The 26,745-nt window shown below is 38.5% G+C and overlaps 1 protein-coding gene across 1 annotated transcript in view; it reads left to right on the top strand.

The window, feature by feature from the left end:
* The first annotated feature begins 6,289 nt into the window (after window positions 1-6,289).
* The window catches only part of LOC121950195 (homeodomain-interacting protein kinase 3-like), a 39,686-nt gene continuing 19,230 nt past the window's right edge, over window positions 6,290-26,745 (top strand). The window contains exons 1-5 of the mRNA XM_042496120.1: window positions 6,290-6,622; window positions 12,017-13,053; window positions 13,830-14,021; window positions 14,149-14,330; window positions 25,241-25,364. Of these exons, the coding sequence (XP_042352054.1) occupies window positions 12,019-13,053; window positions 13,830-14,021; window positions 14,149-14,330; window positions 25,241-25,364 (1,533 nt within the window). The 5' untranslated portion in view covers window positions 6,290-6,622; window positions 12,017-12,018. The remainder of the gene's footprint in view (window positions 6,623-12,016; window positions 13,054-13,829; window positions 14,022-14,148; window positions 14,331-25,240; window positions 25,365-26,745) is intronic.

Here is a 26,745-nt window from a genome sequence, read left to right as displayed (position 1 = left end):
TAAGCAAGAGGCCTATTACAGCACTTAATAAATTACAAATCATTTACCTTGATTAACAAAACAGACAGCCAAAAAAAGGGGAAAGTTATATTTCAAGAAGTGAGGATGGGCGCGGCGAGCCACCAGACACGTTCCTATAAATATGTCCTCCATTTTATCCATCTTGCGATGTAAACGTCCTTTCTCAGTCTTAGGTGAAAAGTCAGTCTTTCCGTCTCATGAATCTCTTCAATAAATACATGTCAAGTGTACGCTATATTGAGAGTATTTTAGTGCTTTAACTTTCTGTCAGACAGCCTATTTTTGACAGAGAAGCCATTAGCGACTTTAGTTCCCCATTTATGCTCTCATCAAAACCACTCGACTCCTTTTAGAAAAACAGTAATTTTATCTCGCTGAACACAGAAGCTGCTTGTCTACTGCTTCCTCCAGCAGTTGCTTGTTTTTGTTATCGTGTGACTTTGGTGAGTCTAAACAAACCCTTTTAAACAACAAAGTCACACAATAACACAAACAAGCTAACTGATGGATGAAGCGATACACTAGCAGCGCTTGTGTTCAGTGACAGAAAATGAATAATTCTTATTACTCATCTTGCATGGGATGCAAAAAGAACACATGCTTGCAAAAATTGGTGGTGTTTGTGAGAAATGTTCAGTAAATCTCCAAAGAAACGGTGACATTGCTCTCTAATGTAAGGGCATGCAAGTTTACAAAGGATGTTGTTGAAAGGGGACCAGTATGAAACCTTAATCATCAGATTATAAAGCATTTATCAAACAAATCTCCTTTAACAGAATTTGCCTGACCAGTGTCTCCTGATGACTCATAACGGAGCTCTATTACAGTGAATACTGGCAGAGACGGGAGTCATTTCCTAGTCTAAGAACGCTGATGAAGTGCTTGCACTCTGATAACAGTAGCACTCAATATGCATCACTCATAGGAAAACTGAGACCTGCACAAAGACATTTGATAAATACAAACTTTGGCCAAGTATTCTGTACTAAAGACGTGACAGTTTTCAATCTCTGCTGCTGACGCAGTTGAATCAGTCGAGCAAAAACACGTTAAAGAGAATGACCAATATAACAGGTGACTGCATGCTGTCTTTTACACTGCAATTGTAAGCGGTTACAGTGGATACAGAAACTCATTACACTTCACATCTTTGCTTGAGATCAAATAATTCTTATTCGGGCTTGCAAGATTTACTTGGTTTCGAGTAACAGAACATTTTGGTATGTGTTTGTTGCAGCGGATTAAAAATGAAAACATACACTGGATTTGTAATTGAACATATGCGTCAGTAAGCATCTTCACTAAGTCTGTTTCGGGTCTCTGCCAAACTGAATTAAAACTGGAAGAAATCCTGATAAACACATGTATGTCAAAATTGCTTATCAAATGTATCATTGTCTAATTTAAGATCTTAATCTCAATACTGGCGCATGAGGAATTAAAAGATCTGAAATACAGCAATTCACGTTAGTTATCCTGTGGGAACAAGTTAATTATCCTCTGAAATCACTTTATTGTGGGAACTAATTAATTATCCTGTGGGAACAAACTAATTTTCTTGTGGGAGCAAGTTACTGTCTTTTGGGAACTCGTTATTGTCTTGTGGGAACAAGTAAATGAGCTTGTGGGAACAAATATTGACCATGTGTGCATAAGATAAAAACTATTTCCCACAAGATAATTACTTTTTAACACAAGTTAAAAAACGTGTGTACACAAAATAAAATATCACCTTTCGGGACTGTAGGGGCTCTTCCATGCAGTATCAAAATGTGACCAAAATTATAATATAGTATGTTTTAAAAATAAATAGGCAACATGCTCATATAACAAGAAGAACTTCCTACTTTTGAAACAAACAAACAAAAAACTTGAGCCATATGGCAACATGAAAATAAAGGGTATGTAGACTTTTGTGCACAAATACGGTATTTTGCAGTACATTAGTTTTAAGGAAAAGAACCAGGATAAAGTGATGTGTACTCAAAGGAAGCCAGACTGGTGTTATGGACCAACTTGAACTGTTGATCTGTTTAACTGTTATTTAGTTTTTAAATTGTGTTGATTTATTCATAACATTTCTGATGGTTTATAAGATGTTTAGAATATTTACTTTTGACAAACACTTTGTTTTGTGTAATATTTCACACACTCATCTCACCACCGAATACTTAACAGTGGTTGTAATGTTTCTTCACTAATCCAGGCAGGATGACGTTGCCTGTTCTCCAAATGAATAACACATGATCATTGACTGGTCGCATTAATCACACTGTTTGTCTTTGAATGTTCATCCAAAATGCCAATAAAAGCATTGTTTGTTCCACACAGCTGAGTCATTTCTTTCATCTCTCAATTTGCTGTTGGTTTTGCTTTTTGTTGGTGTGCTTTTATCAGATTCAAGGGCTCTAGTGGTTCGTTGGCCTGGATAATTTCTTCATTAAACACCTTTTTTTGAAATCAAAGACTAAATCATTTTACGTTGATGACCTTTTAGGTTTGTAATTTGTTGGCCATTTCTTTACGCAGTGATTTAGTAGTGACTAACCATCATCCTGACATTGTACTCTAGCTTTATTGGCTGGTTTTCTGACTTGTTTTCAGTCAAAAAAACATTTAAATATTGTGTGGAAAAAAACTATCATTTTCTCCACCAAACTGCCTGCATGTAATTTATATACATGACACTAGGTGGAACCAGAACTCCAATTAATCTGATGTAACAGTTTAATCATTAATACACACAATTCTGGTATATTCTGCTGTTTTTGTCTTGTAACTAGAAGCAAAATAATTTCATAACAGCCCTAAATGAGCAACAAATGAACTGTTACTTCCATTTCACTACATTTCTAAGTTACTGTCTCAATGACGGACCATCGACTGTAAAGTGTTTAACTTCTCGTATGTGTTTGAACACGTGAGCCACACGAGCCCCATTACAAATAGAACAATCTAATAAGTGCAAGATGAGACAAGCTGAACAAAAGTGTGTGAGCGATTGGGAATTTTAATGATCTTTTGTGAGTCCCAATTTAAATGCAAACTTGGCCCAGTTCAGCTTGGTGGTGTGAGCTCTTGCATGTTTTTGTCTGATTCAATTGGACGTTTGTCCACATTTGTTAAATTCTGTTAAGTGATGGGGCCTTACAAGTATTTGATGGTATAATATGATGTAATTTTGGATGGCAGTGTTGTAAGCCACATGAGAGTAAGAAGTTTTACTTAACTGATCTCTGGCGAAAGGCCTTCCCTGCATTTGACCCAGTCAGAGAGCAGTTACATCCCAAAACCTGGTTACTGACTACAGTTTGTGCATTTCTTTCTGGATTTGTAGATTTTCTAATGGAAAAGCAGTTTTTCTGTAGCTGACTTTGGACATGTCACAGTATAAAAGCGCAGGTGTGAATACTGAATAATTTTAGAGACACGTGTTTTTACTGTGACAGGTCAAAATGTCTGTTGTGAAAAAGTCCTGGAAGACCTTTCACTCACATTCTTGACACATTTATTCAAACGGTATGACATTAACCAATGTTGAAAGAAGTATTCACATCTTTTACTTGAGTCAAAGTAGCAACACTACAGTGTAGAAATACTCTGTTACAAACAAAAGTCCTACATTCAAATCTTTACATGAGTAAAAGTACAACAGTATTAGCATCAAAATTTATTTAAAGTACCAAAACTAAAAGTAATCATTATGCAGAATTTGGCCCATTTCAGAATAATCTATATTATATCATTGGCTGTAATTATTGATACATTATTGTGTTAATTACTTTAACCGTAAGCTGGTAATGATGTCGCCAGCAGTCCTGCAGTATATAATAACACTGCAAACGCTTCGGTCCGGCCATGTTCTCAGCTGACAACATCCAGCAGCGTATCATGCAGATGTGAAAGGTGGCTTTAGGCATCGGGATCTTACATCGACAGCACTGCAAAAGCCGTGGTATTTGACAACTTCAGAATGACAACAGGCTGCCATGTCAGTTGTTCCCTCACCAATATTTAGAGCCTTATTTAACCCCCTCCCAACAAGTTATGTTGACATGATTGGTAAAGCAATGGATGCTTTAGGTATTCTAGTTTATCTCATCTCTATCTTTGGGGTAGAGGAGGCAGAATTTGCATCAGGCCCGCCGTGGCCCCCTCTGGCCTCCCCTTAGGCCGCCACTGCACCAGATACCCACGAACAACCAGTTTTCTTGTGCTGTTGTAATATTACCTGTGTGTTTTTTTGTGTCAGTTTGTTTGTGGTAGCTTTATTAGGAATTTTGCACCATGCCAGCACAACATAAACTAAAATAAAGTTGTTTGCAGTGGTGTAATTGTATTTTATTTTATTTAAGTAATAATACTTCATGACAGTACTTAAGTTCTTTTGGGAGTATCTGTACTTTACTTGTGTTTTTATATTTCTTTCAACTTTTAGTTTAACTCCACATCATTACCTTAAATAAAATTTCCCCATATTTTAGCTACATAAAACATAGGGAAGGAAGGGAGACAGGAGAAAGGGAGGAATTGATGGGCGTATTAATGAAGGAATGGGAGGGACGGAAACACTGGATTTCTTAACATCCTTTTAAATTGTAAACAAGACCTTGATTTTCTTCAACTGTAAAATATGCTGCATTTTTAAGGTGGTGTATGTTACCAAGAAGTATACTCCATAATTCTCAAAATTCTGACCGCTTGCTTTGTTATTAACAGCATTTACTTGTACTTTTACTGTCAATACTTAAGTACATTTAATACAGGCCTAATAAAACTATTTTTGATACTTAAGTACAGTAAATATCATATACTTTATGACTTATACTCAAGTAATATTCTAATAGGTGACTTAAAAATCAACCAAAGTCATTTTCTAGTAAGATTTCTGTACTTGAACTAAAATAATAATTACATGACATTACATAATTACACTGATTATTAGAACTAGCCCAGCCAAAAGATACAGTCACACCATTAGGTAATAAGGCATTTGATATTATAGTTCATGCAATTGTCTTGTGAATTTACAATTATCAAATTACCAAAGCCAACTGACACACAGTGAACCTGAGACCCGGGGCAGCTGCCCACTTTTCTTGATTGAAAATCCAGCCATGTGTATGACAAGATGAGATACAGTTCAATCATTGGATGTATGTGGGCAGATTTTAAAGGTGTTCAGTAAATTAGACTAATATGAATACAGCTCAACAGGTGATTATATAAACACAAAAACACTTTAAATTCAAGCATACATTCACATAGGCGTTTAAGTTTATTTAATTGTTTTTTGTAGTGTTTTTATTCAGTCATCACACATAATACAGTAAGTACAAACTACACAAACTGTATAAACAAAATCAACAGTTCACTTGTTAATTTATAGCAAGTGACTTTTACATGTTGCATGAGGAGGTTAATGGATGAAGGAAAAGTCTGGACATAGCAGTGCTTTTTAATCAATTCAATTCAATAGGTTTTATTGGCAGGACATTTGACATGTGTTGCCAAAGAACAATTGAATAAAATTAACAACAGATAACCCAAATAACAATATTAGAAAATAGGGTAAAATAGATAATAAAAGTAGAAAAGAATATATATACACACACACACACACACACACACACACACATTGTTGTTAGGAACTTGCTGTATATGAAGTTAAAAGTTTCAGTTTTTAATAAACATCTACTTAAGACATTTAAACAAAGTTTTGTGTTGGAGTTTGTCATCTTCCAAATTCTAAATTTCGACTGAAATATTTTCATTTTCATTGTATATGCAAATCGGTATGCAAATATCGGTTTTCGGTTTCATTAAGTACTTACAATCTGTAGCGGTATTGGTATAGGTTTCGGCCCTGAAAAACTATTATGAGTCACCCCTAATTCTTACTAATTCAAGCCAAATTTTAGCCAAACTTTCTGTCACTCTTTCCATTCGTGTACATCTACATGCATCTATTTCCCTGCTCAAGTTTTGTGTTGGAGTTTGCTAAATTTTAAATCTTAAAAAAAAAAAAGACTTTTTCATTTTAGCTTTAATCCGTGTATGCTTCCGTAATTCTATACTATAACGTTGAGAGATCACTGAAGATAAATGTTTTAATCAGTTGTCACAGGGACGTTTATAGTTTATTTCTCTGTGTGTGTGTGTGTCTCCCTGTGTCTCTCTGTCCCTGTCTCTCTCTCTGTCTCTGTCTCTGTCTCTCCCCTCCCCAACATTCCACACATGCGGAGAAGCAACAAGCTACCGAACCAGCAGCAACAGCTAGCAGCCAGCGGCTATCTTTGTCGGGGACGCGGCGTATCATACCATGCAAAAGTTTGGAAACGCGGCTTCCCTGCCCTGAACAGAGGACAACGGCAACGCTCGGCCACACCTGAGACGGCTGTCGGAACCATGGGTCGCGGCTGGCTCTCGCAATAGCCCGTTGTTTGCGTTATTTGAAGCCTCAAATGTGTGAAAAGTCTCTCTCGTCGTTGAACAAGATGGCAGCAGCAGCATCGTTGCAGGATTTCACTGTGGTGCGGCTCCTCGTTGCTAGCCTGTTCCTTGACGCTCTGGGTGAAACGATTTACAGGTCTTACTGAAGGTATGTCACTTTATCTGACTAAACTGGCTCTCAGATATGTTTTCGGTGTTGTGGCTGTGTTGGTCTCTTGAGCTGTTTTAACGTTGAAATGCTCGTTGCTAGCGTGTTTGCTAACGTAAGCTAGCCAACTTCAGTTTGTTCCCGTTTGCAAGTGTTAGCAACGAAAGCTAATTAGTTAGAGCAAACGACGATTTATGGTTATTCAGGGGTGTGTTGAAAGCATGCATTTGTTTATATTTTTAATTTCGAGTAACTTTCGCAAAGTATTTTATGAGTCGTTACTTTGAAAAGGTATGGAAATGGACAGAAAGTAACGTCAAAAGTTAACGTTAGTAAAAGTCACGCAGTATTTGCCTCACATTAACGTTACATGTAAATCGAAATTTGTTTTTTTTAAGGTTAATTTAAGTTAGCTATCAACTATTCTAGATGGTGTAACACACCCATTATTATGCTGCCTGTCACTTGCAACATAAGTTTCAACAGGTGCCTGGGCTGGTGTTGCCCTTCCCCCAAATACATACACACACACACACACACACACACACACACCACCCACCACCCCTCTCATATGTTAACTGTCTCCTAGATTGATCAGTAACTAATGGCGTGTACAGCTGGCTTTCTTTTACAACTTTAAAAAACACCAAACACACATGCACAGAACACACACAAACACACAAACACACACACACACACACACACACACACACACACACACAGGTCTGTGTCATGGCTCTCCATTTCAGGCTTGGATCTCGACGTCCTGCAGAGTATCAGGATACCTAAACTGGCAGTGTGCAGATAGAGCAGGAGGTATCACAGCTGTGTCTATGCCAGTATCCCTTATTGACTGATGGGTATGGCACCTTGTCAAGCATACACAGGGAAGATTCATTTGCAGGTCATATTGGTGGTTCTCTTATTTATTTATAGCCAGTGACTTTTATATGTTGCACGAGGAAGTTATTGGATGAAAGAAAAGTTTGGACATAGCAATGCTTTTTAATAAGTTTGATTCAGTAGGCTTTTAAAGGCAGGGCATTTATATCATAGAATAATATATATTTATGCAGTACATGTTTAAACATACATATCTCATATGTACATGTTTACATATAAACACATGTTTTGCGTGTGTGTGTGTATATATAACTTGTAATTAGGGGTCGACAGATTATTGGGGCCGATATTTGGCATTTTGCCAATTATCCATATCAGCATTTTGTTTGTATGATGGCAGATAAAATTTTTGTGGATACCTAATGAGATGCTCAATTTTGATACAATATGTGCATTCTTATGAGGGGTCAAATGAGTATTGGGGCCAATATTTGGCATTTTGAGTGTTTTATTTTAATGATCGCTGATAAAATTAATTCATGAAAAAGTGTGCATATTACACTCAGGCAGCACCAGGGAAGGCAGTCTGTAATACATGCAAAGAAAGTGTCAGCGTGGGAAGAACTTTTACTTTATAAAATCTCAGGGAGCTATTTTAATTCATTTCCTCTTTATTTAAATCTTCACTTGACTTAATAAAAAAAGGTTGGTGGGAACCTCCTGTATATGAAGTTGAACCTTTCAGTTCTGAATAAACATTTGCTAAAGACATTTAAACAAAGTTTTGTGTTGGAGTTTCTAAATTCCAAATTCTAAAGTTTGACAAAGATTTTCATTATTATTGTAAATGTATATCGATTCCAAATATCGGTTATTGGTCTCATAAAGTACTAATACTTGATATCAGTATTGGCTTTTAAAAACAATATTGGTCGACCCATATTAGTAATTAATGTTTGTTTGAGTTTTTCAAACAAACAGTTAACAACTATAAATTAATACCGATTCATCACATGTAACACAAACAAACAAAAATAACTAAAGCCCATAAAGTAGAGTAAATACAGTGAATAAAAAGGCAGAGCTGTGAGGAGAGGAACTATAGCTGTTATGTGTTGTTTGTTGGTTGTCTCTTAGGCTGTGACATGCACTGACATATCATGGTGATTCAACAGCACTGACACTATTTGTACATGTTTGTCTGGACATGTATTTTTTGTTAAAAAAAAAACAACAGAACTTTCTAGTATGTGCTAGAAATGCAAAAAATGTTGCTCTGTCTGCAGCATATCAGGTAAAACTCAGCAGCCCCACAAGTCATGAGAAATGAAGTGTGCTATATTGCCATGTTGTCGTTGAGGCACACCCCTCAGCCTGTCTGAGCCTGTGTGTGACGGTGTCAGTAGTTGGGAAGGCCACTGGCTCCCAGCAGGCCTTTCTTGTAGAACAAAACACTGTGTGTAAGACAGCCAGCTTCATGAGTGTGTTTGTGCAACATGTGTGATGTAGCCTTAAAACTGGAATCACCTGACCTGAGTGTTAGCCCAGTCAGGCACAATCTATGGCTCTGTTTGGAAATATTCAGGAAGTGTGGCTGACAGGCTTGGCCTCTGCCTATTTTCTGCCATATTCTCACAGTGTCGTGACTTGCTGCGTGGAAAGGAATGTTCCTTAAAAACTTGGAGAGACTTTACAATACTTAATGAAATTGGAAATTGTTGCAAATTTGATATACTCTGTCATGTTTGACTCCCTATTTATAATATACTCAATTTACTTTTATCAGCTAAATGAAAAACTTGTTTCCGTAGCCACACACTTGCATGACTGGCCTGTGTGGCACTAATCAGAGTATTGAATGTTTTAGCTTTCAAAAAATGCATGGGGTGGATTTTTTATTTTGTTTTCCCCAGGGTTGATCAACATTTACAGCACATATGGCATTATTAAATCATTACAAATCAAATATGTGCCAGAGCAACTTTCATTTAAATCCCAGTTATGAGTTTTCCAAGGGTGAATAACAGGGTTGGAAATGAACTTTTTGTCCACCTGCTACGATGGCTGGTGGATTGCAATATCTATAGATTACCATTGTTTTTTTATTGGCTAGTGAGTGAGGCAAATCTAGCAGCCAATCACATATTTTACAAGCTTTGGCTGGTGCTGATTTACAACCCTGGTGAGTAACACTTCTGGTGTCTTATCAAGGGCTAAAGAAACGATCATTCTCTCTCATTTTTCTTTTGCAGATTATGATTTGCAAGACATCTGAACCATATTCATGTATGCATGCGGGTTGTTTTGAGTGTAAACTTGGATGTCAGGTATGGGCCACTTTTAAAAGTAGATGTAAAGCGAAGGTTGACATTTGTGATCATAAGCCAATATTTTATTTGCTGTATAAGCAAAAATTTGCATCCTGTACACTTTTTTTGAGTACAAGTTTGATGTTGGCATTGAAGATCTCAAAATTTAGAAGTACAGTGAGACTAATTATATTGCTATGAACTGTCACTGAGCTAAATCAGCAGTTTCAGTGCACAGGCTATAAAACAAAATAGCAGCCAGCAAAGCTCACCGTGGAGTTCCTCGGCTGAATATACTAAAGCATTTGATTAACTCAGATTTAGGGTTGCAACAGTTTGAGATTTTCCCAGTATGATAAACATCTTTTAAAATATTGCGGTTTCACAGTATTACAGAATTGTTATTATGATTATGATGATGATGATGATGATGATTATTATTGGAAGCAGCAACCCCCAAAGGAATAAAAGCAGAAGGGTTAGTTTTGGTGCTCTATCACTATAATTAAGACTTGAATCCTTTTTTCTTTTTTTACTTAAATGGACGTATGTGTAAAATGTCTCCCCTTTGAAAAAACTACAATAAAAGTGAGATTTTCTGTGAACACACTAATTTCAGCTCCTTAACCAGCGGGATACAATGATGAGCCACCATAAATTACTGTCCATCTGCTCCTAAGCAGCACTTAAACATAGATCAAAATTAGTCTGTACAGATTTTGAAAAAGTAAGAGATATATAAAGAGAAGTAACTACCGAAAAGTTTTCACAGACCTCCGTCCCATGCTGCTTCCTACTGTTTACCTGTTCTCTGGCCTGTACGTGATGTTGAACAGACACACCAAAACAACTAAAACACACACACACACACACACACACACACACACACACACACACACACACACTTTTGTCTGCTGCAGAGCCGTATACACAGCTGTGCTCTACTGGCAGTGGGAAAGCAATCTATAACCTATTTTTAGCTGGTTTACACCCACTACCTTTGGTGGAAAAGGGATACATGTATTGATGTTTTTACCTTGCATTGATAATGTCGGGACGTTGTTCATTGAATTTATATCAGTCCAAATCAATGTGTCATTACACCCTGATTTTGGAGCAGATAAAAACTGAAGAATGCTGCTTGGTGGTAACAAGAACAAAAGTAATGTGTATGGCTCATTAAACAACATTTCAGTAGCGTCACGGGCAGAAAAGTTTATCTATCAATGGGATCAGCTGACAGTCATTCAGTGCATAGGTGTATTTGTAAAATGTCACCAAGTTAGAGAGCACCTATCATGCTTCCTGATGTATCATTTCCCCCTGGTGTACTGCTTGCTTTGCGGTTCTACTCAGTGTGAAACTGACCCTCCAGTGCAGCTTGCAGGGACAGGCCGGAGATGCAACGGGCTTCCCCCTTCTCTGATTACAGTGAGCCAGTTCTCCTTCCAGTAAGGATGACATGATGGCTTAGAAGTGTATTCGCTTTGGCAGCTTGTGATTGCTTTATTTAGACTGCAGTCTTGCTCAGTAGGATGGTCATAAGGGAGGTGGTACTTTGCACTTAACCACTTCACTTCTGTGTACACAAATTTTTGGCTGATGGGAGTTTTTATTCAGTGATTATTAACAGTGTCTCATTTTGATATTTACATGTAGGCATAGGTTATCTTAGCACATTAAATGATCATTTAAATAATGATAATTATGTTATACGTTTTATTTATAGAGGTCTTTCCATGATACGCAGACACTTAACGTAAGTTATAAAATATCATAAAATATACTAAATAACACATTTGTAGGTGTTTATCTATATTTCCATTTGTTTCTGATTTTATTGCTTTTATTGTTTCTGTTGTTGTTGTTGTTGTTTTTGGTCTAAGTCTTTTGTTTTATCGACGTTATGTGTCCTGCATCTTGAATTATTTGTCCTCTTCCCCTAATTTTATCTTAACTCTACCCTAGTTTAGTCTCGCTTGTGTTCAGTAGGACTGTTTGGCTTTCTGTTGTTGCTTTGTTTGTCAAAGCACTTTGAAAACTCTATTTTTAAAGATGCTATAAAGATAAGTTATTATTATTATTAAAAAAGCAGCTTTGAAAAGGTGGGTTTTGAGAAGTGTTTTGAACTGGGGCAGATTTAGTGCAGTCAGTCTCAATCCTTAATAAATAAAAAAAACTTCATTAACTTTGCTTCACTCGTTACATAATGATTTGTATTTTATTTATGTCCTTTCTCTAGGTATGGCCTCACAAGTCTTGGTCTACCCATCACACCTGCACTCAGCTCAAACAAGTGCCTTAGGAACCAGCAGCAGCGGTACCAGCAGACACAAAGACGAAGCTCACCGCAGAAATAACACCAGCAGAGCCTTTCAGCACCGACCCACGTCCAAGACCTATGTGATTGGAGTCAACTACGGCATTGCCTATCCCAACAACGTTATCCCATCCTCGACGGGTGCTGACTCAGCAGGACTGCACAGGGGACTACAGCTCAGCGAGAGGGAGGAGTGGGCATTGCAGACTGTAGGATTACAGAGGGAAGAGAACTGGGAGAGACAAGGAGAAGGTCCAGCTGGGATCCAGGAATCTCTTTGCCAGAGCAGAGGCCCACAGGAAGTAAGGCTTCGTAGAGACAGTGGTGGAACTCCATCGGGAGGAGGCTTGGACTGCGGGCTACTGAGGAGGGCCTGTATCAGAGCAGAGGAGGAGGAGGGAATAAACAGAATAGTACAAGCAGGAGGAGGATACGTCGACCTTCTAGACACAGGTGCCACCCAGAGATGTGAACAGAAGGACGGTGAAGGTGGAGAACATCCGCGGGAGAACAGCTGCGTCGGAACCATGCAGATAGTGGAGGAGGTATCTGCTCTACCTTCACTTCCTCCCCCTGTGGCCATGTTGCAAACGAGCACCGGGAACAATGCAGACACTGTCAGAGTAGGGGGTGGTGGGACGCGGCCCTCTCAACACAGCAGAGTTGAGGCCGTGACCGGCATGGGAATCAAGGCGGATGGGACCGAAGTCAGGCCTAATAACAGTGCTGAGGCGGTGGCAGGAGCTACAGTGACCAGAACTGGATCAGGGGATGGTGACTATCAGTTAGTCCAGCACGAGGTTCTGTGCTCCCTGAAGAACAGCTATGAGGTCTTGGAGTTTCTGGGCCGCGGCACCTTTGGTCAGGTGGTGAAGTGCTGGAAGAGGGGAACGAATGAAGTGGTGGCTATCAAAATACTGAAGAACCACCCATCCTATGCACGTCAGGGACAGATTGAGGTGAGGATTTGTGTGCGTTTGTTGTGTGAGTAGACAGGGTTCCTATAGTCATGGAAAACCTGCAAACGTTATGGAATTTCACAATGACATATTCCAGGCCTGGAAAAGTCATTGAATTAATAAAAAAATCATTTAAGTTTTGGAAAAGTCTTGGATGTTTGTCATGAAATTGCTTAAGAAGAAATCTTAAGAAATCTGAAAACCCTCCACTAAATGTCAATGTAAAATTAATTTCACTCGCTGTTGACGTAACATAAAACGCTAATATGCATTAATGTGTGAAAATGTTTTGTTCGCCCTCACATAAATTTCCTCAATTTCACTTTGGGTGTTCTCTCTATCTAAATGTTTGCCAGCTGGCTGAAATAATGTTTAAATTTTATTTGAAGCTAAAATGTTGGAAAAACAGCAGCAAAAAAATTTTTTTTTATTATGTGTCCTTGATAAATTATTGAAATGTTTTGAAATTCTGTCCATGAAAATGTGTGTGAACAAGACAGAGCAAATGTATCATCATTGTGATAGTTAAATGTGTGGATTAACTTAAAAAAATTGCTGGGTTGGTGGCCTTAGTTGCTTGTGAGTGTAATTTTGTTGGGGCGTCCAGAGAGTATATTACATTAGAAAAACAACCTCTTCTGCCATTTCGATTAAAACAGAGTGTTAAGTCTGGCTAGATCTCAAAAACAGTTTTCTTATTGCTTTTGTTTAGCTTTTTGGTTTGTTGGTCTGAACTGAACCTGTTTTATTTCCTCTCTTGTTCCTGAACCCCCCAGGTGGAGATCCTGGCCCGGTTGAGCAGCGAAAATGCAGACGAGCACAATGTGGTGCGTGCTCTGGAGTGCTTTCAGCACCGCAGCCACACCTGCTTGGTGTTTGAGATGCTGGAGCAAAACCTTTATGACTTCCTCAAACAGAACAAGTTCAGTCCACTGCCACTCAAAATCATCAGGCCCATTCTGCAGCAGGTAAAGTAACGTTCTTTGCAGAACTCATACACACAGATAAAGAACCCATGCTCATTGAAGATAATGTTTTGTTGAGACTTTACATGACCGTATTTAATCTGTCTTTTCTGTATGTAAATCTTCGCAGGTGGGAACAGCCTTGAAGAAGCTGAAGTGTCTGGGTTTGATCCACGCGGACCTGAAACCAGAGAACATCATGCTGGTGGACCCCTCCAGGCAGCCCTACAGAGTCAAGGTCATTGACTTTGGCTCAGCCAGCCATGTCTCCAAGGCTGTCTGCTCCACTTATCTGCAGTCCAGATACTACAGGTGAGGACATTCAGTCAAATCTTTGTATAATCAATCATTCGCCAAGTTCAAAAAACTAGTAGAGCCAAATTTTGTTTTTCTGCTCTCATACACCTTGGACAGGGGAGTCACCCTGCAGTCGGTGATGCTCGCCCTGTTCATACTTTTAATGCATCTTTTGTTGTATTTCTTCTCTGTTTACCTGTGTTTTTTAAAACACAGATAAACTATTTGCTTTGACTGGGTTAGTTCATTAAGTTTGCAAAATACTAAACAGGGTTGCTGTGGATCCTTAAAAAGTCTTAAAAGGCATTAAATTAATTCATCTAAAAAAATAGACGTTAATTGGCATTAAAATGTCGGAAATCAATCTTTCAAAAGTCTTAAAAATGCTAAGACATAGGAAGAAGGATGTTATGAATCATTTCTTTTCTGACATTGCTTTGTGAAATCTCAAAATAATTGCAAATATCTGTTTTTTAGATCATTTTCCAAATTTCAACATCAGGCAGATCAGGATAGAGTAACCAACAACACTCATAAACATTTACCATATCTGATTAAATAAAAAATGAACTTACTTTTTGAAAGACAAACAAAACTGTTGCTTTAGTAACATAATATATTCTTGTTTTTCAAGTTGATTCACTCAAGAAAGTTTCACATTTTTTAAGCATTTGAAGTGGATCATAGAACTTTTGACCAAAAAGTGATGTTTTATGTTGAAATAAACATTTGGGCAAAATTGTTATTAATGAGTTGTTGATGTCATATATGTTTTTTCCCATAAGTTTTGGTTAATGTGAAATTGGTCTTAAATTTTACTTTGAGAGGCAATAAAAACTCTTAAAAAGTCTTAAATCTAACTCGCCTTAAGCTGTAAGAGCCCTGAGATGATTTAGTGTTTTAGGAATTTAGGATAAGACATAAGTAACTTTACACCACTGACATAGAAGAAGGGACGATAGGTGAAAGTGGGATCTGTTTCATTTTTACTTCTTGTCAGGTTTGTTAGGAGAAAAAACAAACAGACAAAAAAAAGGCCTCAGGAAAGAAAAAGCTGCACAACAACAAAGAAAGTCAGCATGTACAAAATTTTCTGAAATTATGTTCACGAGGTAGAAAACTTTAAGTACGATCAGATATGTCAGGCAGTGAAATTCCATGTCATCATGATAATGCCAACACAGTTAGCTCACTTATTCCCATAGGTAATAGTTATTTTTGTGTGTGTGTGTGTGTGTGTGTGTGTGTGTGTGTGTGTGTGTGTTTGTGTGTTTGTTCCCACAGGGCTTACTAAAGTCTTGCCCCAGCTTTTTGTGTTTAGGCCTTCGCTCTTCTTATGTAATGTGCAGTGCTCCGTATTAACCTGCACACTCTCACTGGGAGCTCCACAACATGCACAGCCCACCCCCCTTTCTCTGTTTCTGTCTTTGCCCTCTTCACCTGCAATCTATCTTTTCGCTCTGCTCCCCCACTCTTTCCTGCACATATTCATTTTTTGGACCCCTGCCTGCATGCATGTATGTCTGGTCTATGTTCAGCGTGTCACGCCCTAAAGCCTGCAGCTCTTGCATAACGTTCAGAGGAACTGAGATGCTTATATGGGGAACGGCGTCATGAAATATTTGGCATGTCTCTAATGCTAGGATGAGAGGGAGAATGCGCTTACGAAATGCAAACAGGATTGTGAAGTTTGAGAAACATTGTTGTGCGAAAGAAGTCATTTAGCTGTGAGCTCACATCATGCCACACGAAAACAGATTTGCCTGGTCTTGAGTTTGAAATGAATGCTAAGTTGTCGATGACTCATTATTGATGATTCATTGTGGATTTGTTGGCATGTGGAAGTTGGTAGCAGGTGACATGTTTAATAGCATCCATATTTGTTTCCAAAACAAAGTACTTCCTTTTCATCTGCACAGCAGGCTGGTATTTTCATTCACCTCTTAAATGCAAGTTTCAGCAAGCAGGCCGATGGAGTCGGATAAACTGTTGCAAACTCTTAAAACTTTATGGCGATTGCTGTTGAGCTACTGGGTATTTGTGCAGCTAATGCACCGTACACACCCCTCATTACACTCTATGCAGTCCTGATTTTATTTTCCTGTGACGAGCAAAACATTTTCTCAGTTGTTTCAACTATAATTTCTGCTAGTGGTGTATAAATCAGGACACAAAAAAGTGGACCTCCTTAAGACCAAATACAAATCAAAGAGCCTCAAAGCACCTAAAATGCCAATGTTAACCCTGTGTGCAACTTCTCCATTTTTGCAAGCCACTGTCGAGCCCCCCACCCCTCTTCAAAACGAGGGGGAGAGTGGAGCTATAGCTGTTGCATAACATAAAGGCTTTGCTCTGCAGTTGATCTGGTTAAGTGTGTACGAGTGTGCGTTCATGTGTGCGTTTTGTCTTTGAGCAGCATCGGCAACGCTGAGATCATAGTGCAGTTAAAGTGGGCTGGCACTGAAATTTTAGGGAGGTCACCCAGGACACAGAAGGCCAGGGAAGAATGTGGTATGTGAAAACCCACATTTAGATCCAGGAAAAAACATTCAGACATTCCTGTGTGTGTCTGGGTGTGCTTGTATATGCGCTCCTGTCTTTGCAACAGCTGCCGAGGCTTGGTACTTCATGTAGGTTACACAATGTACCCTAACATGCTACACAATAACTAAACTCAGATGTGATTTGAAAAGGTTCTCTGAGGATGGAAAAATGGTTTGTCTAGATTGTTAACTTTACCAGCTGGGGCCACAAAGCTCAGTTGAGCTGAGATCTTGAGTAGTGTTACATCTGGGCGTGTTTTGCTGTTGCCACCAGCAGTGTACAAAGCAAAAAGTAATCCAAAAAAAAAAAAAAAAGATGGAAACTGTTGCAAAGCATCTGTTTTTGTGCCTTTTGCCAAATAATAGAGGGCAGCAGGGTTGAAAGCTTGTTCAAAGAGTGCAGACACAGTAAGTTTTTGGTTTATAATGGTACACCAGCACTTCCATTCTTCTGACTTCTCTCTTTATTTGCCTCCCATCCTACCTCCCTTTCACCATGTGTTTGTTTGTGCGTGTGTGGGAGTTAGTTTATCTATGATGGCAGCTAGTAGTATATACGCATTTGTAGCTTACTTTGTGCATCATGCGTTGGGAGGCCTGGTTAGGTAAATATCTGTATTCACAAGGAAACGTCAGCATGCTGCTCTGCACCGCACTGTTTTTCCTATCTATATGATTATGTAAGTTGAGACCCAGAGCTGTGTGTGCATTTGTGTCATTATGTTTGTACATCAGGTTATCAGGAGAGTGGTTTGCAGGACACAGTGTCTCCACATCTCCAGTGCTCATATTGCATAATGGCTGTACTGTATTGTTACCACGGTGAAGCTGTTAAGAAATGCTGGCCTCACCACAGTGGGTAGGAGGAGGTTTTTTACAGCTCTGGGGTTTTCCCTGGATTTTCCAGAACCATAGGTAGTAGCATTGCCAGCAGTGTGGCTTTGATGCAAAAGTCAGTTTTTAAAGACACAAAGAGCACCCTAAGGGGCAGTAAAATTGAGGCCGTCTTCACACTGTGAGTAAAGGCACAATTTGAGATCAAAATAATAAATATAGGGGTATATCCAGCACTCCACATGAACGGTAGCTGAAGTTGTATTAATGCACAGACAAACACTAGACAACAACAAGATTTCAAGCTGCTAATTTTCTCTTGGGATGGTAAACTTTCTTTCCCAGCATGGGTTTCACATGGAATAAAACCATCCTGTACATTTTTATTATTTTTGTTTCTTTTTACTTATTTTAACTTCCATAATTTATGTTTTATCTGTTTTATTTCCTTTTATTTGTGTTTTTTTACTGCTTTTATTGTTTCTGTTGTTGTTGTTATTGGTCTGCTTCTTTGTATAATTTTACATTAACATTAAGCATCTTGTATTATTTGTCCTCTGCTTTTATTTTCATCCTATATCTACCCAAGTTTTGTCTCTCTTGTGTTCAACAGGACTGGTTGGCTTTCTGTTGTTGTATTGCCATCTATGTATACCATTTCTGTTTTGCCTTGTTTGTCAAAGCACTTTGTAAACATGCTTTAAAGTTTCGAACTGCCTGATGCTCAAAAAATGAGCATATTCAGTCTTTTTAACCATTAGGAGATAAAAGGGGTGTCAGAACTTTTTTGAATGGGGGCCAGATTAGATAATGTGGAAAGCAGCTGCTTTGCACATAATTTAAAAAAAAAAAAAAAAGAAGAAAAAAACGAAAAATCACATATGAATGAAAAAAATGCAACTGACATATCTTGAAGTGAAAAAAGTATTCAACTTTCCACTGCTCCTAAAAGTGGCGGCCCTCGCTGTCAACTCATTGGTTTTTTGCTGTGGCCATGTCTGCTACCTTGCAGGACATATCTGGTGTTAGGTGTCCGTTTGTTTTCCTATTTACCGTCTAATGAAAACACGTTAGTTTTGCCTTCTTGGTGCATGTCTACCAACTGTATGATTGTCCTGCCATTGTGAGGTGAATGAAAATAAATTAATGTGATCTTGCTTGATTAACCAATATTGTATTCATCATTATAGTTTATTTTGAAAGATGAGACGAGAGCTGTTAAAAACTTTGGTCATCACTAGCATATAACAAACATTGATGGGACATATGTCATATTGTCATGATTATCAGTACTAATTAAGAGTGCACATGACCCACTCAGATGATTCAGTAGCCTCTGTGTCTGTTAAAGTTTTTAAATAGATGGACTCACGCTTATAAGTAAAACAGCTCATGGTTTCGGTTATTGGCTTGGACCAGGTGGAGTTAAAGGCCGGCGTGCAGCACCAGCAGTGCTGCGTGTCTCAGTTTGACTCCTGCTGGTTTATTCCCATCCACTGTTATTTTATAGCATGTTGCCACTTTAAATTAGCAGCTTGGTTGGTGACTACTCTGGTATATTTTATAGTAGCAATATGTGTTTAATACACTGTACTTCTGCCAAGATGTTAGGCTGGTATTTACTAAAAAGATGGGGTTTGGGCAGCAATATTTATTTTAAGCAAGTTCACACAGAATTTAATTTGGATTGTGGTTTTGTAGGGATGTGGCTTTATTTCTGACTCACTGTTGGTGTCTCTGACTCAGGTTGTAGCATGTCCAGTAGTTGTGTTGCTTGCATTTGAAGTGTCCTCAAGTAAAGCATTTATATAAGTTATCTGGTTTTGTGATGTCATAAATTGTGTTATTCTAGCCACCTTATTCCTGGAGGTGCTACTGTTGAAATGATGAGCTATGAGCTAGCGGAAGAAGCAGTAACTAAGTTAGTTAGTCCCAAAGACGGTCTGTGGTTAGTCCCAGTGGCTAGTCATGGCAGGTAACTACCAATAGTGGTTCAGTTCAGAAAGTTCAGTTAAGCAAATACTGCTTTAGTTTTAAACAAATGTTAAACTAATGTTATATTAGCATTTCCTTAAATGAGCTTGTGGAGCTCTGGCACATGTTTTGCTTTCCACGTCTGTAACGTTACTAACAACCAGAGTAAGCTGAACTGCGGCTTCAACAACAGTTTTGAAGATGCAGCCTGACCAAACAGGGATGGTACCTGTAACCGTTAGTACAGTTTCCATCGCCGCCTTACAGAGAGGAGAAGGTTTCCACCCGGCCTGTATGATACAAGATCATACTGTATCAAAAAATAATATGCGCTCTGCCTTATTAAATCAATACAGGATGAGATTTGCCCTGTTTTTTTGTGCATACCCTTCTCTTAAGCATAGACTACATTTTTACCATGCTTGAGATGAAAAAGTAATAATAAAACCAAAGGAGTTCTGAGGGCGATTAACTATTAAATCAGAATTTGTGGACGATATTGACACTGAGAATGATAGCTCTGTCACTTTGCGTCAGTATCCCTGTCTTTCCTCGTCTGACTGAAGTCTCAGGCGATATTAAAAAACTGCCAGTAATGAAATAAAGTCAGCAGCATACCTTGAACTGTTCAGTTGTCCAGGCTAAAAATGGAGCTAAGATTAATATGGAAGTATGTCAAATGTGTACAAAAAATGTCAGTGTCTTTTTGAGTTAGAAGAAATCATAAATTATCTTTTAGGAGTAGATGTTCACTGTGGGCTAGCTCAGGCTCTGTTAAATTTATAAATATTTTGATATAGCTTATGCACTTTGTTTGAAAGGAAGACAGCCAATGCTTTGAAATAACTGTCAGAGATATGATCACATTATACAGTCTGAGGTGTTAGCAAGTGGTGTGTTTCACATGGTTTATTTCCAAAACTCTTTATGAAAGATGATTAGTGTACCAATTTCCTTTATGATGAAACATCAGTTTCGTATTTATCTTGTCTTTGGCCCTGAATGGATGTGGTTAGTCCAAAACAAGTCAAACAGAATGGTAATTGTAATTTATTTCGGTCCTTGTTAACATTTTCAATTATGAATGTACATAATAACATCAAGGCATTAAGCCAAAAGGATTATTAAATGTATAAATAAATAAATATATGGAAAATTTGTAGGTTGAAGTTTATTATACCTACCCTTTTACTTAGAATATTAAACTTATGCTGTATTTATTTACTACTTAGTTTTATTTAAAAAAAACAACAAAAAACGAATAAAACAACAACAGAAGTATAAAAATGAGAAGCAACAACAAGATTCTGAAACATTTTATACAAAATAATAATCATACTTCAGTTCTTCTGTTCACTACCATTTTATTATACATTTATTTTTAATTTGCAGAGTTAACTACACAGTTTTGTTTTCACAGCCATTCCACAGAGTAGCCCCTTTGGTAGATACACATCTGCTTAATCTAGATTACAGTGCTGTCATGGTAACTGCATTCACCTATAGCAAACAGGTGCATCCTTTTAGCTAAGATCTTGCTTCATCATAGAGGTAAAATGTTTTACTTAAATGGACACCAGCGTAAACGTTATTTTACGCGCTGAACTCTATAGGTAAAAGTCTCTGGCTGAAGCTTTTCAATGCTTGTCATGCTCTAATGTGTTGTTGCCATGGTAGCATGACACAGCAGGGCCTGGTGAAGTGACGCTTCTGTCCTGCGGAGGCTGGTGACGTAAAACCACCTCCCACAATGAAAATGGAGCACTGGGCTATGTGAATAATTCAGCGGAGCAGATCGGGTGGAAGGAAAGATGGCTATCATCTTAGCATGCTGACAGATTTGGGCAGGTTGTGTTAGGCTTCCTTCATCCAGGTGTGATTTCTTTGTCACGTGTTGTTTTACACGAGCACTGTCGCTTTGTAAGAGTAGATTTTATACACATTTGTTCAACTATTTCATGCAAATGTTTGATGTAAGTTGTTCTTGGGAGGAACAGGAAGGTTGAAGGGCCCTGACACATAGCCCCGGGCTTTCTCTCTTAAAAGCACTCATGTGTTAAGTTGAGTTTTGCGGACTGGCTCACACTGTCAGTTTCACTCCACAGTTTCAAAAGGCTAGAAGACAAGTGGTTTTGACGCAACTGGGGACTTTTTACTTGTGTGGGGAAGTAAAACAGTTTAAAAAAAAATACGTAAAGCAGTGTTTGTGGATTAGTGTTGCCTGTCCTTCTTTGTTCTGATGATCAGTAGGGGAGTCATGTATGACGGTGGACCACATACCTGCTACTGAGACTCATATGTAGTGCATCATGAATAATAAATGATCACTCAGTAAGTGGTGTGTTTGTGTAAACATGATGCTGAAGTCGCTGTTCCTTACCTGCAGGCTCTCTTATCAGTTGACGTGATGATAGTTTTACCCTTGCTTAGTTTTTTTTCTTATTCGAAAATGTCAGTGCATTTCTTGTTTTTTTGTTTTGTTTTGTTTTGTTTTTTTTTTAATTGGTGCAAAATTAAATCAATGGTGTTTTCACAGGTACAAAAAAAATCCCAAACGCATACAAGGGCATAAAAAGGAAATAAACTGATGTGAAGAGCTTATCAATGTGAATGAAAATAAATAAATAAACGCAGGAAACCTGCAAACATTTTACAATTACTAAAATTACTAATTACTAAAATTATCATACCTACAGATTAATGTATGGGAAATCTGTTGTGAAATATGGAAGAGGAAATAAAAAAAGAAAGCAGTAATGATGCTAATAATAAATAAATGAATGTTTGTGTGTATACAAACATATACTGTGTGTATACTTTTCTCTCTTTCCAGTTCAGTAAATTTGTATTTTTAACAATCATTGGGGCAACCAGTACAAGTTATTTGTGTTTCAATGGCAGTTCAACAAAAAACATTTCCTGCTTAGTGTGTGTGCATGCATCAAAAACCCAAAATAAAACCATAGACCAGTTTATCAAAAGCAAGTGTGACAATGGAGGCTGTCAATTTTTGCTGTCGTCATTTACCAAGAATTGACTTTGTGTGAGCATTTTGAAAATGTAACAGAAAATAATCACATGCCACTTGTGTGTGATATTCTAGTGGCGTCTTTCATACGATCTTTACTCTCAGTCTGTATTGGCCTCACTTGTTTCACATGCGCGTTCACTCCCATGTAACTCAATCTGCTGTCCCGCACGTGTCCCAAGCCTTAGAGGGATGTGTTTCATATGTGAACATTGTGGATCTGCTTTGTCCACAGGTATAAGACCGCTGAGTTCACATGTCACATGTCCTGTAACAGGTCCCATCTCATCATGTCGAACACTCTTAAATTTGTACGTGACAGAAGCGTGTGTATCTCTCTGTGTGGTATCTCAGTGCGCAGCAGGGGTGTGTTGCCGTACGGTCTGCAGTGTTTGTTCTTGTTGTAGCTGCTGCTCTCTAGTGTGAACAGTTAGTTCTGGAACCTGGTCTGGCTGCCAAACACCTGTGGGTGTGTGCATGCGGGGCGTGTTATGTTTGTTATGTGATGAGCTGTTAAAGCTCTGGAAAGCTGGTCAAAACTTATTGTAAAACTTCTTTTTCCTATCTTTGTTTTCATCTGTACCTCAAACATTATGCAACAGCTGAGGCAATGCATGTTAGACCAAAGTGTAGTAAAAACCAGAACCTCCCTATAGCTGTTTCCTCTTCTCATGTCAGCAAAGTAAAATGTTTTGTAATCTGGAGCAATTGACTTATTTGGCTTCGGTTTGTCAGTCTTATCTGACTGCCTGCATTTTCTTTCACCTATGCTATTATATATATTTTATTTGCTTTTTAAATGCCTGCTGCTTCATATCTTGTATTATTATTACTATTATAATTATTAGTTTCTTTCGATAAACTGTTATGTAAAATGTATTTAAATGCCCTTGATCTTGCTTAAAGCTCCTCTTTATGTCCAATTTTTCTGTGGTCTGACATCTTCGTCCTCAGGCAATTTCACTTCTGTTTATTGTAGCACTTAAAAGTAGAAACGCCACAATCAGTTTCTTGGTGCCCACTTTGCAAGATTGTTCTGTAAATGTTTGAGGCGGTCTCCTCCAAGGCTCTTTTCGGTATTGCATAACTGGGCTTCTTCCTCTTGAAGGAGCAATAGGAAATAGCAAAGTGTAATTTCCTCCTCCGGGCCGAGGAGGCCAGAAAGCAGCGCCGTTAATGTGATGGACTTGACATCTGCAATTGTGTGTTTACACACAAACATACATGCACAAATAAAAACACACATGCTCACAGTCACACACACACATTGAGTGATTGAGTGGCCCCATTTATCACCCTGTAATGCTGTTTCATTATGGTCTTGCGTCCGGTTGTTGCTTGGCAACAGTCATTTTCTCCCGTGGTCGTCACAGCAGTGGTTACTATTTGCAGCACTGTTGCTCAGCTGTGGTGTCCAGGCCTAATAGCCCATTGTTTTCATACACCGCCTTACACTTCTGCTGTGAGATTACTACTCCCATTTGAATTGCATAAGTGGCAAAGTCCATGTGTTGGAGGAGATTTAGTTCTTTGTTGCAGTAACACAGCATGCGCGTCATATGTGTGTAATTTTCAGTTTGTGACCCCTGAATAACCTGTTGTTCGTGAGACTGTAATTTCTTGCATACAGACAGTTCATGCTTTGTGGTATTTGTAAGCTTAACTCAACTGTTTTCTTAATATTAAATGTAATTTAAAAGGTGGAAAAGGGTCATTTAACATGTAAAACCAACCCAAGATAAGAGAAATTTGTTTCATTAAGTTGTCAAAATGATATAGATCAATACAGATTATTAGTAGTTAATGAGGCCAATAACCGATATGCATTTACAATAAAAATGAAAATCCTTCCGTCAGTATTTTGAATTTGGAATAAAATAAACTCCAGTGCAAAACTTTGTTTAAATGCCTTTAGCATATGTTTTATCAAAACTGAGACTTTGAACATCATATACAGCAAGTTCTTGGAATTATTTTTTTTTTGATAAAGTCACGTGAAAATTTGATTAAAAAAATGAATAAATATAAATAGTTTAATATAAAAAGTTCTTCCCATGCTGACAGTTTCTTCGCATTTAAATTAATTAACTTTATCACCTATGATAAAAATAAAGTGCCAAAACAGATAGTTGGCAAAATGCCAAATATCAGCCCGATTATCAGCCACGCCGATAATCTGTCGACCCCTAGTATGTGCTTGTGGATGCATTTTCTTTTCTTTTTAATAGTCTATTTCTTTTTTCTTTTTTTCTGTGGACAGGTGTTGCAAATGAGTGTTTTGCTACAAACACAAAACACAGAGCATCTGGTTCTTGTGCATAAATGTACATTTCTAATGCTGCTGTGATGTCCAAATCAAATAAACTATAACTATAAACATTTTCTGCTCAGCACCTCCAACAGAAGCTGCAGAGGCCCGAGCCCTGCATCTCTCGTGAATCCACTGACGTTTTTTCCTTTAGCCGTGACGCAGTGACTAGTTTTTGATTTTTCATGGTGACAAACTCCCAAAAATAACCTTTTCTGCCTCTCTTTTCTCTCTGTAGGGCTCCAGAGATTATTTTGGGCCTGCCATTTTGTGAGGCCATAGACATGTGGTCACTGGGCTGTGTGATAGCCGAGCTCTTTCTGGGCTGGCCCCTCTACCCCGGAGCGCTGGAGTACGACCAGGTAACATTCTTCACACACACACGTAAGAACTGTGAGCAGCTGTATCACACACACTCCGACGGAGAGGTCAAAGCGAGATAAAGATGTATCCCTCTTTCATCGAGATAGAAACACTAAAGAGGCCAAACTAAACAGATAGAAATGTGATTTTTTGTAGAGATAACAAAATACACATTCATGTATAATTCTGATTTCCCAGTCGAAAAAGCTCAACAGTATGTTCATTATATAGTTAAACTTGTATTTGTTGTTCCCTGATCTCTCTCTCTCGCGCTGTATGACTGAAGTCCAACAAATCCTGCATGAAATCCACCTAATACTAATCTGAGCTGAGCGAATCAGGAAATTGTTCTTGGCAATGCGTGATGATCTTCCCACAGGGGTTGTGTGGTCTACACGACACAACGGGGACTTTAGATGCAGTCCCTCAGCGAGGAAGAGGGAGCATGGGAAAAGGCCCACAACACATTCACAGAGCAGCACAGGATTACCCTGTGTTTGACTGTAGACAACTCTGAGTAGACCAGAATTAAGCCCATCGTGTTTTCAGTGTATCAGTCTCGAGATTTTTGAAAAAGAGAAACTTGGACACCCTGGTACTGTCGTGTCTTGGCATTTATTTTGTCGGGAGAAAACGATATTTGACCTTTTAGGGACTTCTACAAAGTTCTCCAAAGCTCTAATTTATTTTGGCTTCTTTGCCAAACCAAATGTTTGCAATTGGCTCTTCTTCCACAGTACACACCAGGACCAAACATTCTCGTTCATAAACATTTTTTTAAAAGAATTAACGTCTTGTTTGGTGAGATCCTGTTTAATGCGCATGCATGCATTTGTTTTTGGTAAAGGCGTCACTTGTGGCTCCAGCAGCAGTTAGCAGTTTGGACAATCATCAGTCAGAGATAGTGGCAGATAGAGCCTCGCTGAGCACTGACAGCTCTGTTGTACCACCGGGCCATGCCAGGACACACACTCACGCGTGCACATTGAGCCCCCAAAAGTATGCTGTGCTATGCCAAGGCTCACTGCAGTTCCACTCTACACAGCAAAATGTATTTATAAACATAAGCCTGATGGTAGACATGCACACACACACACACACACACACACACACACACACACACACACACATACACACACATACACACACACACACACACACTGTAAAGCATGTCACTGTAGGATTTCCATTCGTCATGGAATTTCTGGAGTATCATGGAATTTTTCGAGGGGTAATCAAGACAGGACAGGCGAAAGAAAAGGAAAAGTCGGCACGTATCTGGGAAACTCCTGTGAAATTAACCATATGTCAGTTTCCAAGAGAATATTTTACAACTTGCGATTCAATCAGTTCTGGAAAGTAAATCCTTTATTGAGGATT

Source organism: Plectropomus leopardus, chromosome 11 (genome assembly GCF_008729295.1).
Source record: "Plectropomus leopardus isolate mb chromosome 11, YSFRI_Pleo_2.0, whole genome shotgun sequence".
Lineage (NCBI taxonomy): Eukaryota > Metazoa > Chordata > Actinopteri > Perciformes > Serranidae > Plectropomus > Plectropomus leopardus.
This window is presented reverse-complemented; position numbering and strand designations above follow the sequence as displayed.